Source organism: Palaemon carinicauda, chromosome 32 (assembly GCF_036898095.1).
Source record: "Palaemon carinicauda isolate YSFRI2023 chromosome 32, ASM3689809v2, whole genome shotgun sequence".
In the NCBI taxonomy this organism is placed as follows: Eukaryota; Metazoa; Arthropoda; class Malacostraca; order Decapoda; family Palaemonidae; genus Palaemon; species Palaemon carinicauda.
Genome location: NC_090756.1, coordinates 11,662,328 through 11,682,327, shown reverse-complemented (window position 1 = coordinate 11,682,327; position 20,000 = coordinate 11,662,328). Strand labels below are relative to the sequence as shown.

General features: G+C 45.6%; 1 protein-coding gene across 1 annotated transcript in view; it reads right to left on the bottom strand.

The window, feature by feature from the left end:
- Positions 1 to 6,398: 6,398 nt before the first annotated feature.
- LOC137625473 (WD repeat-containing protein 87-like) overlaps positions 6,399 to 20,000 on the bottom strand; it is an 83,054-nt gene continuing 69,452 nt past the window's right edge. Inside the window, exon 6 of the mRNA XM_068356384.1 lies at positions 6,399 to 6,539. Coding sequence (XP_068212485.1) covers positions 6,399 to 6,539 — 141 coding nt within the window. The remainder of the gene's footprint in view (positions 6,540 to 20,000) is intronic.

The following is a 20,000-nucleotide window of genomic DNA, read 5'->3' as shown; positions in this document are numbered from 1 at the left end:
CCCGGGACCGTGAGTTTAAGCTGTTTCCTGGGGAGGTCACTGCTGTGGTTGGGCACCACAGTGGCGGGTTGGGCTTGGCCAGCTAACGTTCTGGTGAGTATCTAAATTGGAACTGAAACTAGACACTTAGTCTTGGGTAGTGCCATAGCCTCTGCACCATGACCTTCCACTGGCTTGGATTAGAGTTCTCTTGCTTGAGGGTACACTCGAACACATTGTTCTATCTTATTTCTCTTCCTCTTGTTTTGTGTACCCTAAAGCAAGAGAACTCTAAGCCAATTCAGTGGAAGACCATGGTACAGAGGCTATGGCACTACTCAAGACTAGAGAACAATGGTTTGATTCCGGAGTGCCCTTCTCCTAGAAGAGCTGCTTACCATAGCTAGAGAGTCTCTTCTACCCTTACCAAGAGGAAGTGGCCACTGAACAATTACTGTGCAGTAGTTAACCCCTTGGGTGAAGAAGAATTGTTTGGAGATCTCAGTGTTGTCAGTTGTATGAGGACAGAGGAAATTATGTACAGAATAGGCCAGAGTATATGGTGTATGTGTAGACAAAGGAAAAACGAACCGTAACCAGAGAGAAGGATCCAACGTAGTAATGTCTGGCCAGTCAAAGGACCCACATAACTAAAAGGGTTACAGCCAATGCATCTGCAAATGTCGTCATTGCAAAGGAAGTTAGCTGAATTAACACTGCTACCATCCATTCTCTCTCTCTCTCTCTCTCTCTCTCTCTCTCTCTCTCTCTCTCTCTCTCTCTCTCTCTCAAGCTAAACGAAGAGAAAACTGTTAAAACAAAACCCTAATTACTCCTTCAGAGGTTGTTGATTGCCGGAACATAGGCTGAACAACTACCTCAGGCTCTAATAACAACTTTGAAAAAAGAAATGTAGCCTATTTCTCCCTGCAAACAAACCACAGTTGATTAAGGCGATAAGGGATTTAGGAACTAATGGGTCCAAAGGACTGTGTCTTTGTTGTAGATGGCGTTATCTTAATACAGATGATATCCTGGGACACTAGCAAGATGTATAATGGAACTCCACAGCGCTACCCTGAAACAAGTAGCCTAACCTGCATTCCATAGTAGGCTATGTAATTCATTGTCTTTTCTTTCATAGTTGAATGGCAAAGATAAGTCAATATTAAAAACAGTAGCAAAGTTTTCCCGAAAAATTTTGATTTGGCAAAATCAGGTTTAATGTTTTTTTACATAGACTTATTTCCCTTTCCATTGGGGATTATAAGGACATAATCCTCATATTTAATGGTTATTTGCCAAGGAGTTGTGAGACACTTTACGTAAATCCAAAAAATTTACACGGTATGTACCAAATGGCACACATGAACAAGACGTGGTTAGCATGATATATTCTCATCAGCGTAGGTTTTAAAGTTACGATTTTTATGTTTAGCTATCGTCTCTGACACTTTATGTATCTTTCAGCATTATCAAAACATAGAAATTGTAAATAAAAGAATGAGCAGGCAAAGAAATACGATGAACATAACTTAAAGAAATTTGCAGCTAATGCTTATTTATGAATATCATGGAGAATCTACGAAAACTTATAATCTACCCATCAGAAAATCATAGAAAATGGAGATGTTACTGCACATGGGAAACTAAATTACTTACTTTACTTTACTTTAAGGGCTGCTTTCTTGGTCCTATACAGCAGGGGAATCCTACTCTCTACAGGACCTTCACATTCATTTTATTATGTTCATTCCAACACATTCATCATTTCACACAGCATATTGCTCGTTGTAAAATCCACATTATCGAAGCACTTAGAAAACAAGAAAGTCTTCATTTTCCTCTTGAAAGCCTTAATATCTTCCATTTTCGGATGCCTTGTGGGAGCTTATTGTATTGAATATATTTCCCTGGAATTCTTGAAGAAAGATTATATAAATAGGTTCCAGGTCACAAAAGAGTTGTGTACTGGACTGAATGTGAATACGTAATGATAACCCGTATATAATGAACTTTTTTTAACAATAAAATAAATCATTTTCATAAAAATACTTTTGAAACATGAAATATACGGACAAAAATACATTGATCTCAATTTCCAAAACTCCAAACAGAGGTTGAAAGTCGCGCCCACAAATATAGGCCTATTGGATTAACGTTTATTTTTTTTTTATTTATATAGTTTCATTTATGAAGTATTCTAGATATGTCAGAACAATCGATTGCATATGAAGCCAACGTGAAGTGGACGATGAAAAGAGTTAAAGTTTATGCCTACTTCATAAACATAAATTTTTTTCGTATGAGTAGCCTACTGTAGTTTTTCTATTTCTTAACTTTTTCACTTTTTAATTTTGGTGGGCAAAATTATTACTGGGTTTATTCTTATTAACTTAAGAAGGTTGAATGATGCAGAAGGATTGGCGTTTGAGTATCTGAAGGCCTTCAATTACGTCTTTGGCGAATATGATATAAAAAGGGGGCATGTGTTGTTCATGGTCTGGAGGTCCACATCAGACTTCACATAACCCCTCGCATCTTCTGACACTTATGGCAAGTACCCAGGGTGTTAAGGCCTTTTTAACAGGTAGTAGGCTGGCCAAGACAACAGCCACCCATTGAGATACTACCGATAGAGAGTTACTGAATTCTTTGACTGGCTAGGCAGTACTACATTGGATTCCTCTCAGCTTACGGCTCATTTTTCCTTTGCCAACACATACATGAAATAGTCTGGCCTATTCTTTACACATTCTCATCTTTCCTCATACACCTGACAACACTAAGATAACCAAAAATTCTTCTTCGCTCAAAGGGTTAACTAATGAACTTTAATTATTCAGTGGCTACTTCCCTCTTGGTAAGGATAGGAGAGAGTTTTTAGCTATGGTAAGCAGTTCTTCTAGGAGAAGGACTCTCCAGAATCAAACCATTGTTCTTTAGTCTTGGGTAATGCCATAGCCTCTGTACTATGGTCTTCCTCTGTCTTAGGTTAGCGTTCTCTTACTTGACGGTAAAGTCAGGCACACGATTCTCTCTTCATTGTTTATATATGACAGATCTGTTTAACATTTTTATTGATCTTAAGATATTATATATTGTTATCAATTACCTCATATAGCCTAGGCTTATATAGTTTATTTTTTTCTTATTTCAGTTTTTTCATTGATCCTCCTTTTTTTTTTAACTAGGATTGTAGCTTAGTTTATATTAATAATAATAATAATAATAATAATAATAATAATAATAATAATAATAATAATAATAATAATAAGACTACCAGCCATTCTCGCTCTCTCTCTCTCTCTCTCTCTCTCTCTCTCTCTCTCTCTCTCTCTCTCTCTCTCTCTCTCTCTCTCTCTCTCTCCTGGAACTGGCAGAGGTAATGTTATATTTTATCAATGATAGTTAATAAAAAAAAAAGAGGTCGAAAGAAGAGAGGAAATTCTTGTATATAGCCTTATTGTAGAAAGCACAGTGCCGGGAGATATTTCGTATTTAGTTAAACTATAGAAAATGGGATTAAATACATATTAGTAATGAAAATGCTAATAAAGTCAGTATCAAATTATATTATTACGAATTTTTCTTTATTTGTTTCGTTTCGTCCACGTAAAATAAAATATAGATTACGATGTGTTTTCTATGTAAACAAGAACCTCCTTCCCTCTCTACTTTCGAAGTCTTTCTATATATCTTACAATGACAATAATTTACTCTGCTACTATCAACGTTACTATTGCTAGTTCTAGATCCAATTTATACTAGCAATTCAGTATGTATTTTAATTAAATAGTATGATTAAGATACTTGAAAGTGGAGATTAAGCAAGTGAAAAAAGAAAAACTTTAAATTTAACTGAACATCATTGGAACTGTTTTGGTGAAACTGCAATCGCAATGTTGTTGATCGTCTGCTTCCAGTCTGTCACCAAGTCATGGTTTCTCCCTTGCAAGTTGCAAGAGAGAACAGCTGTTTATAATGAACTGCACTGCAACTCCATTTTCCTATTATTGTGAAGGTAATATGTCATAACTTCATTGATATTCTAATAATTATACAGTTGATGCGGTATTTTTTGTGTGACTAGCCTGATATGTGTATTTTATAGCCTAGGCCTATATTTTTTTTTCGAGATTAGTAATTTCATGCCAGAGTGGACTATCCTCAGATTAAGTTTAGCAGTACAGATTGGCAAAGGACGTATCTTGGATTTTAAATATGATTGAAAAAAAAAATGTAATGCAGAAACAAACCAAATAATGAAAACAAGATTTACAAAAGACTCTGTACCATTGTAATACCTAACCTCACTTTACCTACCCTTATTTTACCCACTGTTACCTTACCTATCCTTATCATATCTTCTGTTACCTTACCTACACTTACCTACTCTTGCCTTGTCTACCCATAGCTTGCTGAATCAGTTTTTTTAATAATGTTCCGGATACAATTCTTGGTTTCATTAAAGAACAGTGCAATATTAGTTAAGACATTGAAACTTGCATAATTGAATAGATCTTTGCATATAAACTATTTTGTATCCCATATACTACTGGTGGAAACTTCTAGTAACGAAGTTACAGATTTTTGATAAAAAATCCCCGTTTTGCTCCTTTTGTCATCTTGGCACAGGCCACAGGAGCCTCCTTCCACCCGGTAGTCCAGAAAAACAATGATAGGTGGAGCTTCTGTCGTAAGTTACTTGTACGAAGAAAATAAATGACCCACCAATTGATATCCTAAACCTTTTTGTTATTTGTTTTCAATACAGTATTGGAATATGCAGTATAATCATAGCTCTTAATTTACTTATTGTGTTAATAAGGAAAGTTTAGGATAGATATGAGATAATGTTTAATTGGTAGCGAAGCGAACATACGGCAGATCACAAACCAATACAGTATATTATCTGCTCAATTAATTAAGAAGGCATTTGTAGTATGATGAATACTACTACAAACGACTCCATAGAAAATGGGGTGGATAAATAAGTATTTGGTGGAAACTCCTGGTCTCTATGTCTCGAGGTTTTGGCAAACAAAAGCTCCAAGGTTTGACCATGTTTCATTGCTATTACTGTACTTGGTTTTGATGATAACAACTGCTTTTGTTTTACGATGACTGGCGGAAACAACGAAGTCTAAAAAACTTGATTTGAATATCAATACAATTAGACTAATACACTGTATATTTCTAAGAGTTTCGAACATAATTGATGACGGTACATAATGCAAAGACATAGCTTTTCAGTTATGGTAGTCGACCCACCATAACTCAAAAACTATGGATTTCTGCCAGGAATCATTTAAAAAAAAATTTCAAAACGCCACTAAATACATTACAAACCAGTTTTATTTAATACAGATATTTATTGCACCATTCTATAGCTTTGCTCAGATTTTCATAATAAAAAATATGTTCAGTATATAGTTTTTCATCATAAACCCCTTTTTTCAGTTGGGATTACTTGAGGAATAATAATAGTTTTGGTCCCAAGAAAAGCCAATAATGTATATAGGCACTTCTGTTAACCCTTTCACCCCCAATGGACGTACTGGTACGTTTCACAAAACTCATCCCCTTACCCCCATGGACGTACCGGTACGTCCTTGCATAAAACTGCTATTTACATTTTTTTTTTGCATATTTTTGATAACTTTATGAGAAACTTCAGGCATTTTCCAAAATAATGAGACCAACCTAACCTCTCTATGACAAAAATTAAGGCTGTTAGAGCAATTTAAAAAATACATTGCAAAATGTCCTTGAAAAAAAAAGGCCCGCGGTTTAAGGGTTGGAAAGTTCCAAATAGCTTAGGGGTAAAAGGGTTAATCACTCAGAACTCATTTTAGGTTCTGATACAGGTGGAAATGCCCAAAAACATCAAGAGGATATGATCCGATATGGAGATACAGTGGTACCTCTACATACGAATTTAAACCGTTCCAGAACCAACTTCAGATGTAAAAAAAGTTCGGATGTAGAAACGAATTTTCCCACAAGAATACATTGAAATAGGATTAATCCATGGTTGAGCCCAAAAACCTATGATAACTTCTTAATAAACTACTACACATAATTTTCCCATGAGAATTATGCACACTAAATTAGATAATAGACATGTAAATAAGAAGAATTAGCAAAAAATGATATATATGAATAAGAAACGGGTTTTTAGCGTCACTTTACCTTAGAAACTCCAGCGCAGGTGTTGTTAGTCTTGCTACGCAGAGAGGAGACGGACGGGCGGCGAGGAGGTAGAGAGGTTAACTACGATAAACGTACACTACCGTAACTTATTCTAACTTACACTAAGTGAACTTTAACATAACTTAGCTTATTTTTTATTTTTATTTTTATATTTTATATTTTTTTTTACATTTTCTTTTTTTCTTTTTGATGATTATGTAATTTTAATCACTTTCACTCTCTACACTTAAGATTGACTGAATTTCGTTCGCTTCACTCTTTTCCGTTTTCTTTGTTTCACTTTCATCCGCTCCACTCTTTGCCGTTTTCTTCGAATCACTTACATCCTCTTTATCACGAGTTCGCTTCGCAATTTTTTTAAAGAAATTATCGATAGATAATTGCTTGGTACGGCTTTTCAGAATGTTTCTAAAGTGAGTTAGGCAAACATCATCGAACTGCGAAACTACACGACAAACCTGCAATGTCTTTGGATGGTATTTGTCGATGAAGTCGACCACGTCTTGATATTTTCCTAACACCTCTTTTATATGCGCCAAACCTAACACATGTTCTACCTCCTCGCTCCCTTCCTCGTCATCACTCATGTGCTCAGACATAGCATGGAGTTCCTTGAGCTCATCCGTGGTAAGTTCGTCGTGATGTTCGGCGACGAGTTCCGTAATGTCATATGCGTCGACCTCCAGACCCATGGACTTGCCAAAGGAGACGATTTCCTCTACGGCTTCCGCTGCACCCACCACGGGATCAGGTTCGGGGTCAAAACCTTCGAAATCTCGGGAAGAAACTGCATCAGGCCACAGCTTCTTCCAGGCAGAATTGAGGGTCCGTCGAGTTAATCCCACCCAAGCCTGATCTATGATCTTCAAGCAGTGCACGATGTTGAAGTGGCTCCTCCAAAATTCACGCAAAGTTAAGTTGGTGCTTTGCGTGACATTAAAGCACTGCTTAAATAAGTGTTTGGTGTACAGCTTCTTAAAATTAGAGATGACTTGCTGGTCCATGGGCTGGAGGATAGAGGTGGTATTCGGTGGAAGATATAGCACCTTTATGAACTTAAATTCATCGAAGATATCATCTTAAAGTCCGGGGGGGTGAGCGGGTGCATTGTCAAGGCATAGCAGGCACTTTAAAGGCAATTTCTGTTCATGAAGATACTTCTTCACAGAAGGGCCGAAAACTTGGTTAACCCATTGCACAAAGAATTGCCTAGTGACCCAGGCCTTCGAGTTGGATCGCCAGAAAACATGAAGCTGATCCTTATCGACGTTGTGTGCCTTAAAGGCCCTAGGGTTCTCTGAATGGTAAACCAGTAAGGGCTTGACTTTAAAGTTCCCGCTAGCGTTGGCACATAGGGCAAGAGTCAACCGATCCTTCATTGGCTTATGTCCAGGCAATTTCTTCTCTTCAGCGGTGATGTAGGTTCGACTCTGCATCTTCTTCCAAAACAGCCCGGTTTCATCACAATTAAACACTTGCTGCTCTACGTAGCCTTCTTCCTGCACAATCTTTTCGAAGTTCTTGACAAAGTCAGCTGCAGCCTTTGTGTCCGCACTAGCAGCCTCTCCGTGGCGAACAACTGAATGAATCCCGGACCGTTTCTTAAATTTCTCGAACCAGCCACAAGATGCCTTGAAATCATCTGAAGAAGGCTCGGTTGAACTCTCCCCAGCATCACCCCCAGAGCTCTCCTCCTTCAAGTCCGTAAAGATGGCGTGCGCCTTCTCGCAGATGACGGTCTCGGTGATGGTGTCGCCAACGATCTCTCTGTCCTTGATCCACACTAGCAGAAGTCGTTCCATCTCTTCTATGATAGGGCTACGGCGTTTTGAAATTATGGTGATCCCCTTAGAAGGTTTCACTGCTTTAATAGCTTCCTTCTGTTTAAGGATTGTCAAGATCGTCGACATATTACGGCCATACTGTTTAGCAATTTCACTCACGCGGACTAGAAAGGCGGGAAGTCCTCCTGGGGAGGCAATAATCCTGAGGGAGCAGCCGAGGCCGCAAACGCTAGGATTGGCAACCCCCCTGCATGGTCCCCAGTAGGGGGATGCCTAAGGTTGCGCGCTCAGGTGGCAACAACTCGTGGCCGATTCCTGCACAATCTCCGCGATCAGCCAAGGATATCGCGTCCCGTTCTTTACATCTCTACCTCCATTGACAGCGAATCCAGCGTCCCTGAGCTCCTATCCCATGGGTTCGGCAAAGGGGCTAGCCCTTCGGGCAGGAATCGAGACCATGCTCTAGAAGTATGCTCTCCAAAAGGTCATCGACGGCTCCCCCCCCCCCCCCCCCGGCTTCTTCAGTCGACTCTTTCTTGTAAGAAAGCGTCGGAAGGCTGGAAACCTGTCTCGACCTCTCAGCCCTGAACAAGTTTGTTGAAAAAACTTCGTTCAGCGTGGAACAGCAGAGTCAATCAGGCTTGTAGTGAGACCACTAGACTTCATGTACACACTGGTCCGTCTTCCAGGAAGTACTTGAAATTCAGCCTAGACAACAAGTTATACCAGTTCAAGGTGCTGTGTTTCGATCTCTCCACAGCACCGCAGGTGTCCACCAGAATGTTCACCGTATTATCTTCATGGCCACACAGGAGCGGCATACGTCTCCTTCGCTTTCTGGATGACTGACTAACCCAGGCAGTCTCGGAATCGACTCTTCTTCGACACCGAGACGAGCTTCTGGGACTTTGCCAAGATCTAGGGATCATGGTAAATCTCGAGAAGTCTTCTCTGCTTCCATCTCAGCAACTGGTATATCTAGGCATGATATTAGACTCCAATCTCCAAGCCTTCCATCAGATGACAGGATAGCAAGGCTGAGGAGAGTGGCAGAACCTTTCCTCAGACGAGGAGAGCTTCCAGCCTAACCTTGGTTACGCCTCCTAGGTCACCTTTCCTCCTTGGCCAGGCTAGTTCCAACAGCCGCCTCAGGATGAGATCCCTGCTTCGGCGGCCTAAGTCCCGGTGGAATCAAGACAACGATTCCCCGGACATCCTGGTCCCTTTTGGGACCTGCGGAACGAATGGACCTGCAGTGGTAGTTAACCTACGGGAACCTTTGCAAGGGAATGGATCTTCTCGTCCTTCCCTCACATTTGATCCTGTTCTCGGACTCGTCAAAACAAGGGGGGGGGGGGGGGGGGGGCACGTTCTGAATCAGGCCTATGGTCGGAACCAGAAGGGTACCTCCAGATCAATCTGCTAGGAATGAAGGCCGTATTCTGGCCCTTCAACACTTCCAACAGACCCTGGCGAGTCACTCCGTGAACAACAACTTTCTCATCTTGCAGTAGAGATACTGAGATGAACCGAAGTCCACTCAATACCCTATCGGCTCGCTTCATTCCGGACAAAGGAATGTGCTCTCCGTCAGTCTGAGCAGGGCCTCACAGATAGAGAGTACCGAGTGGTCTTCGCCCCCCCCCCCCCCCCTGGTAGCCTACAAGTCCTAACCTTGTGGACCTGTTTGCGACAGCCTTGAGTTTTCAAGCTGCCGCTGTACTACTCCCAGTCCCAGACCCCAAGGCACTCTGGCAAGATGCCTTTCTACACGGTGGGACAACATCGACGTCTACGTCTCCCCACTGTTCTGTCTGTTGAGAAGGGGGCTCAACAAGACTATCGGTCAACCTGTCGATGACTCTGATAGCTCCGCTGCGGCGTCATGCAGAGTGGTTCCTGGATCTTCTGCATCTCCTGACGGAACTCCTGAGAGAGCTTCCCCCACGACATGAGCTACTCAAACAACCACACTGCAACATCTACCACAAACCGTAGCATCGCTTCGGCTCCACGCCTGGAGACCATCCAGCATCTCCTCACAGAGAGAGGCGTTCCGCAGCAAGTTGCGGAGCGGATGTTTCGACACCTGCGAAAGTCATCCGCAGGGGTCTACCAGGCGAAGTGAAGAGTCTCCTGTGGTTGGTGTCGTGGGAGCGGTACCTCTCCCCTTGATACCACTATTCCAGCATAGCGGGGTTATTGTAATTTATATCGGCAGTAGGAAATACACCTTTCTCTCTCGGCGGTGGAAGCCTATCGCTCAGCCTTAAGCCTGGCCTTCAGGCTGAAAGGAATAGACAGTTCCTCCTCGCTGGATCTTTCTTTGCTCATACGAAACTACGAACTTACCTGCCAACAGTCGGAAGTGAGACCTCCTCCATGGAACATGGTTTGGGCTCTTAGGGCTCTTAAGAGATCTTGCGAACCATTACGCCAGGCTTCTGATCGTTACCGGTCTTGGAAGACGGTGCTCCTGCTCGTTCTGGCCTCGGCCAAGCGTGTCAGCGAACTTCATGGTTCTCTCGTACGACGTCGCCCATTCAAAAGGATAGGTGGAGGTAACGTCCAGGTTCGTCCCTGAGTTGGTTACTACACTCAAAATCTGGGAATCCCGGACCTTCGGTCGACTCCTTCAGGATTTCGAGTCTCCGTTCTGTAACAGATGACCCAGACCTTCTCCTACTATGTCCAGTAAGGAGTCGGAGGGGTTACCTTAAAGAACAGCTGCAGTTCGTCCTCACGTGCAAGCCCTGTTTGGGAGCACGGAGGACGGAGAGGAGGGTCATCAAGAATGCCTTTTCAGCCTGGACTCAAAGGGTCATCCATCACGCCCTGAAGCGCTGAATGGCCTTTGATGCCCCAGTGCTTGGCTTAATGCCTAAATCCCATATTCAATTCAATTCAATTCAACCATCACGCCCTGAATCCAGATCCTCCTCTGTCATGTCGCCTTAGAGCACACGATGTCAGAGGCATCGCAGCGTCCCTGGCCTTCAAGAGAAACGACTCTGTGATGCAGGTGCTACAAGCTGGAGTCTGGAAGCGTCTAATGACCTTCACAGCCCACTACCTGCAGGACGTGACCCACAGGAGCCTCGATACGTTTTCTATCGGCCCTGTGGTCTAACCTCAGGCTCCTTAATGGACAGGTAGCAGAAGGTTGAGGGCATTGCTATCCGGTTTTAGACTGCATGAATGAAAGAAGTATGTCTGGCCCTTACTTCTTTCTTCATCCTCCCCTCTCTTGGGGAAAGCAGCATCCTGGGTTCTCTGCATAGCTGACCTCAAACCTCTGTAGGTAAACCATGCTCCCTTGTGTTCCTAGTATTAAGTTAATACTGTCGCGTCCCCCATACCCTGACGAGGTGGTATTGGGAACGTCCTAGCCTAGAATTCCAGCTAAAGGACTTCAGGTCGACTTCCTTGGACAAGTCACACTTCTTCCCTCCACACACAAGCTTATGTAGGCCGCACGTTTCTTGCGTAGCAAGAAACTTGCGAGGTCCAGGGGGACTTTTTTTCGAGTGCTGCTCTCTCGGATTCTGAGTCCCCAGGTAAGCCAAAGCCAGTAAGGCTGGGGACTTTCCACCCTTCCTAAGGGTAAGTCACCCTATGTAAATAGCGTGGTTTGTATTTTGGTTACGGAACAAATGACAAATTCGGAGATAATTTGTATTTTTCCTAACCATACAAACCTTAGCTATTTACACATATTTGCCCGCCAGCCCTGTCCCCCAAGGCAAGTCCTACCTCTAATTGAAGTGAAGCAGTTCACCGGTGTGGGGGGGTGGGGTGGAGATGTAGCTAGCTACCACTCCCCTACCCTCTTGCTAACTAGCGCGGGGGTAATACACCCTCGTTAAATTCTAATGGCTCGTCATTTCAGCTACGCCGAAAGTAAACCCCCCCTATGTAAATAGTTAAGGTTTGTATGGTTAGGAAAAATACAATTTTAAATATTTAACTTAGCCGGTGAATATATAATAGCTGCTGCTCCAGCGGCTCGACAGAAAAACACACAAAAACTCGCGAGCGATCGCTATGAAGGTTGCGGGTGTGCCCACCAGCGCCAACTATCGGCCAGATACCACACATGCATGTAAACAAGCCTCAATTCTTCTCTGTCGACCTTGACGACAAGACGTATCAATACTCGCTGTATAACCTGGAGTTTTCTCAACATATTTGGTGAAGTACTTCATTTTGGTTTGAGCTTTCGCAGTGCAGGTGTTTTTCCTCAACTTAAACTCTTGAACTCTTTATTGGACAGATTTAATTGTTGATGACTTGGATTGTTTTTTGGACTTTCTTTGACTAATTCAAAATGGCTGACGCTTCACAAGCCCCTAGATTTCGTAAGTGTAATGCTAGGGATTGCAATAGGCGTCTTCCAAAGGCCTCTCTCGACCCACATACTGTGTGTTCTAATTGTCGGGGTAAAACCTGTCAATTAGGAGGTCGGTGTGAGGAATGCGTGGGCCTTTCGGAATTCGATTGGCTCGAATACGACAAGTATTCTCGTAAGCTAGAGAGAGATAGGGTAAGGAGGAGTTCCTCTAGATCAGTAGATTTTTCCTCTCCACATGCCCCTGAACCTAATCCTTCCCCTGTAGTGGTTGTGCCTGAACCCCCTACTGGCACTCAGGAACCATCGATGCGAGACATGTTACGTGCCATTCATGCCTTGGGTGAAAGAGTTGAATCGTTAGCAACAGATCGTAATCAACTCATGGCTGACGTTAAAGAGCTAAAGTGTCAGAGTGCCACAGCGGAAAATCGTGGGAAAGTGATTAGTGCGCAAAGTGTTGTCAGTGTTGCGACCGAGGGTTCGTCTGTTCGTGCCTGTCGTTCGCCTAGTCCGAGACCTCTTGCAAGCTCCCAAGCCCAGGGGAGAAGTAATGTCGTACGACTTATGGGTTCGAGAGGCCTTGATCAGCGAACAGACGTTCCCTCTATGGTAACAGGCGTGTCTCACCAAGATCGCCCCTACCATAAGACGAGAGAGACCATTTTCTCCTCGTCATCCGAAGGCTTTTCGCATAAGAAACCGTGGAGCAAGGTTTCTAGGCCCCTTAAGCGAAAGTCGGTCCCTTCAGGACAGGTCCAGCGTCCTGGTTGTAGCCATTGGGACAGCTCTGACCCTTTGCAGTCATCGGAAGACTGCTCGCCGCCTAAGCAGCAACGTTACACAGGCTCAGAGAGTCTTGGTGTAGGCAAGGTTGTGCCGTCTCAGATGTTAACCCCGTCTTTTACCGCAACCATTCCCGTTGATCCTAAATGGGTTGTGCTGCAAGACATGCAGATTAAGCTCGCCTCCCTTATGGAAGACTATTCTGCCGATAAGGTTCACGATGATCCTCGCCGCTTAACTCATCGAGATCCTGGCCTTCAGCCGCCAAAACGAGCCTTTGCTCGTCCTGTTGACGTTGGCGTAGCTAAGTCACGTCAGTCACGCTTTGTAGAGCCTCACTCGATGCAGTCACGTGTTGACTTTCAGCCGCATATGGACGTTCAGCCACTTCCTAATGCTCTTGTTGACGTTCAGGACGTTCGCCAACCAGCGGAGTTGACTTGTTTTGACGCTGAGCGTCAACCACCGCAGTCTAGAGTTGTTTTGACTGCTCAGTCTAGGCAGTCAAAACAGTCTCGAGTTGACGTCGAGCGTCCTCCCGCTCCTGTTGTTGTTGACAGTCAGACTGTTAAGCAGTTACATGACGTAGCGTCCTGGACTGCTACTAATGCACCAGTGCGTGTGGACTCTGCTTGTCAAGCATTGCCAACCCCTTTGCTTGTTACTCAGCAGTTGTCGGATGAGGATCCTTCAGATGAGGACGTTGCTGACCCTCATCATGATGATCATCCTTCGGATGTAGACGAACCTAGAACGGTTCCTCCATCAATGGATTTTAAGAAAGTCATGTTAATTTTCAAGGAGCTTTTTCCCGATCACTTCGTCACTGTTGCTCCTCGTTCGCCACCGTCTGAGTTTGCTCTAGGCTTACCTGCTAACATGCCAGCCTTTACAAAGCTAGTGCTCTCTCGCTCTTCCAAGAGAGCTTTACGACTTTTAGGCGACTGGTTGGATACCAGGAGGAATTTGGGGAAGACGGCCTTTGCCTTCCCTCCGTCAAAGCTCTCGTCTAGATCGAGCGTCTGGTATGCCACGGGAGAAGTTCTCGGCTTGGGAGTCCCTGCCTCTGCCCAGGGTGACTTCTTAAGCCTCGTAGACTCTCCCCGCCGCCTAGCCATGAGATGCTCGAAGATTAGTTGGTCCTCCTCGGACCTTGACCATCTGCTGAAAGGCGTATACAGAGCCTTTGAAGTTTTCAACTTCCTTGACTGGTCTTTGGGAGCCTTAAGTAGGAAAATCTCATCGGCTGATAGAGATGTCTCCTTACTGATTATGTCCTGTATGGACAAAGCCATCCGCGATGGTTCCAATGAGCTCGCCTTCTCTTTTACGTCGGGAGTGTTAAAGAAGCGAGAGTCCCTTTGCTCTTTTCTTTCGGCAGGAGTTACTCCCTGTCAGAGATCAGAACTGCTCTTTGCTCCCTTATCAAAGTTTTTGTTTCCGCAACAATTGGTTAAGGACATAGCTTCTTCACTTGTGCAGAAGGACACCCATGAGTTGGTGGCGTCCTCTGCTCGCAAGGGGACTCCTTCTACATCCTTTTCTGCTAGACCCAGGATCGACACTCCGGCGTCCAGATTTATCCCACCCTTTCGTGGCAGAGCTCCCAGCAGGGGAAGTACTCGTGCCGAGGGAAAGAGAGGAAAGAAGAGAGGAGCCAAGTCCTCACGTGGCAGAGTCTGACTGCCCACAGCCTCAGACAGCAGTAGGAGCCAGATTGAAGAGCTTCTGGCAGGCCTGGGAGAAGAGGGGCGCAGACCAACAGTCTGTTCAGTTGCTCAGAGAAGGGTACAAAATACCATTTGTACGCAAACCTCCTCTAGCGACTTCCCCCATCGACCTCTCTCCCAGGTACTGAGAGGAGTCAAAGAGACAAGCCCTAAACCTAGAAGTGTCTCTGTTGCTAGAGAAGGGAGCGGTGGTGAAAGTCTCGGACCTTCAATCACCGGGGTTTTACAACCGTCTCTTCCTAGTCCCGAAGAAGACAGGAGGTTGGAGACCGGTGCTAGACGTCAGTGCGCTCAACGTCTTTGTTACGAAAACAAAGTTCACCATGGAGACCACGAAATCAGTCTTAGCAGCGGTCAGAAAGGGAGACTGGATGGTCTCTCTCGACCTAAGAGACGCGTACTTCCACATCCCTATACACCCAGATTCCCAACCGTTTCTGAGGTTTGTTTTCAAAAATGTGGTTTACCAGTTTCGGGCCCTGTGCTTTGGCCTAAGTCCTGCTCCTCTCGTGTTTACGAGGCTTATGAGGAATGTAGCAAAATTCCTCCATTTATCGGGAATCCGAGCCTCCCTGTACTTGGACGACTGGCTTCTCAGAGCCTCGTCCAGTCATCGCTGTCTGCAGGATCTTCATTGGACATTGGATCTGACCAAGGAATTGGGACTTTTGGTCAACCTAGAAAAGTCCCAGCTGATTCCATCCCAAACTATACTGTATTTAGGGATGGAGATTTGCAGTCCAGTTTTTCGGGCTTTTCCGTCTGCCACCCGAATAGAGCAAGCCCTGCTCAAAGTCCAACTTATGTTGAAGAGAGAACGGTGCTCAGTCAGGAATTGGATGAGTCTAGTAGGAACTCTATCATCCCTGGAACAGTTTGTCTCGCTAGGAATGCTACACCTTCGACCTCTCCAGTTCCATCTAGCCTTTCACTGGAAGAAGGACAAGACGTTAGAGACGGTCTCAATCCCGGTCTCCGAACCAGTAAAGGCATGCCTGAATTGGTGGAACGACAATATCAGTCTGAGAGAGGGACTTTCCCTAGCAGTTCAGAACCCAAACCACGTACTATTCTCAGACGCGTCGGATTTGGGTTGGGGTGCGACCCTGAACGGTCGGGAATGCTCAGGTCTGTGGACCTCAAGTCAGAGGAGCATGCACATCAACGGCAAGGAGCTTTTGGCAGTCCACTTGGCCTTGATGAAATTCGAGAGTCTCCTTCGAAACAAAGTGGTAGAGATCAACTCCGACAATACCACAGCCTTGGCGTACATCTCCAAGCAAGGAGGCACCCACTCCCTCACGCTGTACGAGATCGCAAGGGACCTGCTCATTTGGTCAAGAGATCGAGGCATCTCCCTGTTAACGAGTTTTCAATATTAAACTTACCCGATAATCATGTAGCTGTCAACTCCGTTGCCCGACAGAATTCTATGGAGGGATACGCCAGCTATCACAATACTAGAAGGGGGTGTATTTACCAGCGCCACCTGTGGCCAGGTACTCAAGTACTTCTTGTTGACACCTCCTCAATTATTCCTCTGTCGTGCTTCCGGCAAGACGTTCTGGGATACGCTTATGTTCTTGGAGTATTTTCACGACTTTGGTGAAGTATTTCTCTTTGATTTCGGCTGTCGCTTTACTGGAAAACTTCTATATTAGCTTAGTTAGCTTTTGGAATTAATTTGATTAATTTTGGTGACGAGAGAGTATGAACTCTCGTTCACCTTTCAATGGCCGACCCTTCCCTTAGACGGAAGTGTTGGTGTCTAAGAGAGTATAGACTCTCTTTCTTAATTTTGCTCCTGCTCCGCCTGTGCTCGCCCAGCCTGCACCTGCTCCGCCTGGTCGCAGCACCATCTGCCAGGCGTACGATGTTGTGAACTCTACTACAGTCCATGCAAGCACAGCTTTCGGACTTGATGAGTGAGTGTCGGGCTGAGAGTGTTGCTCCTCCGCCTCCGCCTACACTCCCTCCTCCTACACTCGCTCCGCCTGATCACAGTACCATCTGCCAGGCGTACGATGTTGTGGACTCTACTACAGTCCATGCAAGCACAGCTTTCGGACTTGATGAGTGAGTGTCGGGCTGAGAGTGTTGCTCCTCCGTCTCCGCCTACACTCCCTCCTCCTACACTCGCTCCGCCTGATCACAGTACCATCTGCCAGGCGTATGATGTTGTGGACTCTACTACAGTCCATGCAAGCACAGCTTTCGGACTTGATGCGTGAGTGTCGGGCTGAGAGTGTTGCACCTCCTGCACTTCCTCCACCTGTTCTCGCTGCACCTGTGCTCGCCCAGCCTGCACCTGCTCCGCCTGTGCTCGCCCAGCCTGCACCTGCTCCGCCTGGTCGCAGCTCCATCTGCCAGGCGTACGATGTTGAACCACTTTCGGAGTTTGCTGTTCACAGTGTTGTTCAGCCTCAGCCTTCTTTAAGGCAACCCTTGCTTTGGGATCAGGAGAGTTACACTCTTCCTCCTCCTCCCCTTGCTGCTCCACCAGTGGTGCAACTCTCGGTTGGGGTACAACAACCTCTCCCCTCCGTGAGTCTGTCTGCTCAACCAGCGCTGCACCGAGTTCAACCCTCATCTAGGCAAGCTCATCTACACCATGCACTTGCGCCTCAGGAGCCTCAGCTTGCTAGAACTTTACCTTGTTCTGCGCAGCCTCAACCTTCTCATGCTCCACTCATCTCTCAGGAACAGGAACGGACTACTCCGCCTCCGTCCTCCGCTCAGCTGGTGCAATCCTTGGGTGCAACTCTTGCTAGGAGTCAACCTCCTTCACCCTTGCACCTGCCTTCTGCTCCGTCTGTTGTTCAGCCTATGCAGTCTGAACCTCAGGTTTTCCCTCAAGTTGAGGAAACCTCTGTTGTTGTTCCAGCTCGTTCTGACTCTGCTGTTCAGCATACCATGGTTTAAACCCCATGCAAGCATGCATAAAGCACTCTAGCACTGGTCATGGAATTTCTGAGAAATGTTAAACGCCATGCACACGCTCTGCTTTCCTTTCAGCAGGCTCTGCTTACAGCAGGCTCTACTTACTACATGCTCAGCATTCAGCATGCTCTGCATTCAGCATGCTCTGCATACAACATGCTCTGCATACAGCATGCTCTGCATTCAGCATGCTCTGCATACAACATGCTCTACATACAGCATGCTCTGCATACAGCATACTCTGCATACATCATGCTCTGCATACCTTACCGCATGCTTCTCAACACATCTTGGGTTGTTGCCAACTCACTAGACTGTCAAGCAGTTTCATAACGTTGCCTTCTAGTCTGCTGCTTTGCACCAGTGAACCCTCACTCAGAGAACTTAGCTTTTCTAGGATAAGGTCCCTGTAGATGAGAAAGTTCTTTTCTCCCTCCTTCTGATATTCCCTTGAGGACTCTGTCATTTGGAGGGAGCCTTTAGCTGCATAACCTCTTATGGACTTTTATTTAAGCATAACATGCTTACAGGGAAGGTAATGGTTACACTTCAGCCGCTAATCCCGTCTGTTACCACACCTGCTCCCATAGACCTTGAGCTGTGTTGCATGACATGCAGTCCAAGCTTAGTCCTTGTTAGAGGATTTTTTTTTTGTTTACGGAGTCAATGTGTCACGGGGAAGACGTTCAACAACCAACAGAAGGGACTTGTTGTGACGCAGTGGGCAACCTCAGCAACCCGTTAAGGAGTTGTCTGTACGACCCAGACAGTCTAGACAGATTCGGGTTGTCACTGTACTTCCTCGCTTGCCCATGATTGACAGTTTACAGACTGTGCAGCAGTATCATGATCTTGTGTCCGGCTCCGTCAGACGACTGGCTTTTAAGAGCTCCCTCAAGTCGTCGCTGTCTGGAGATTTTCAAATGGACTATGGATCTGACCAAGGAACTGGGCCTCCTGGTCAATTTTGAGGAGTCTCAGCTCGTTCCATCCCAGACCATTGTCTCCTTGGGTATGGATCTTCAGAGTCGAGCTTTTCGGACTTGTCCGTCGGCCCCAAGTATCTTCCAAGCCCTAGAATGCATCCAGAGCATGCTGAGAAGGAACCGATGCTTAGTCAGGCAGTGGATGAGTCTAACAGGGACACTTTCATCGCTGGCCCTGTTCATCGAGTTAGGGAGACTCCACCTCCGCCCCCTTCAGTATCATCTAGCTGCTCACTGGATAAAGGACATGACGCTAGAGACGGGCTCAGTTCCTGTTTCCGAAGAGATGAGGTCTACTCTAACGTGGTGGAAGAACAGCATTCTTCTCAAGGAAGGTCTACCATTGGCTGTTCAGTCCTCCGACCACCGTCTCTTCTCGGACGCATCGGACACGGGCTGGGGTGCGACACTGGACGGACAGGAATGCTCGGGAACATGGAATCAGGAGCAAAGGACACTTCACATCTATTGCAAGGAGTTGTTGGCAGTTCATTTGGCCTTGATAAACTTCAAGTCCCTCCAGCTTAACAAGGTGGTGGAGGTGAACTCCGACTACACCACAGCCTTGGCTTACATCTCCAAGCAGGGAGGGACTCATTCGAGGAAGTTGTTCGAGATCGCAAGGGACCTCCTCATTTGGTCAAAAGATCGAAAGCTCACGCTGGTAACGAGGCTCATTCAGGGCGATATGAATGTCATGGCAGATCGCCTCAGCCGGAAGGGTCAGGTCTTCCCCACAGAGTGGACCCTTCACAAGAATGTTTGCAGCAGACTTTGGGCCCTGTGGGGTCAGCCAACCATAGATCTATTCGCTACCTCGATGACCAAGAGGCTCCTCTTGTATTGTTCTCCGATTCCAGACCCAGCAGCAGTTCGCGTGGATGCCTTTCTGCTGGATTGGTCCCATCTCAACCTGTATGCATTCCCGCCGTTCAAGATTGTCAACAGGGTACTTCAGAAGTTCGCCTCTCACAAAGGGACACGGCTGACGTTGGTTGCTCCCCTCTGGCCCGCGAGAGAATGGTTCACTGAGGTACTGCAATGGCTGGTCGACGTTCCCAGGACTCTTCCTCCTAGAGTGGACCTTCTGCGTCAACCTCACGTAAAGAAGGTACACCCAACCTCCACGCTCTTCGTCTGACTGCCTTCAGACTATCGAAAGACTCTCAAGAGCTAGAGGCTTTTCGAAGGAGGCAGCCAGAGCGATTGCCAGAGCAAGGACGACATCCAC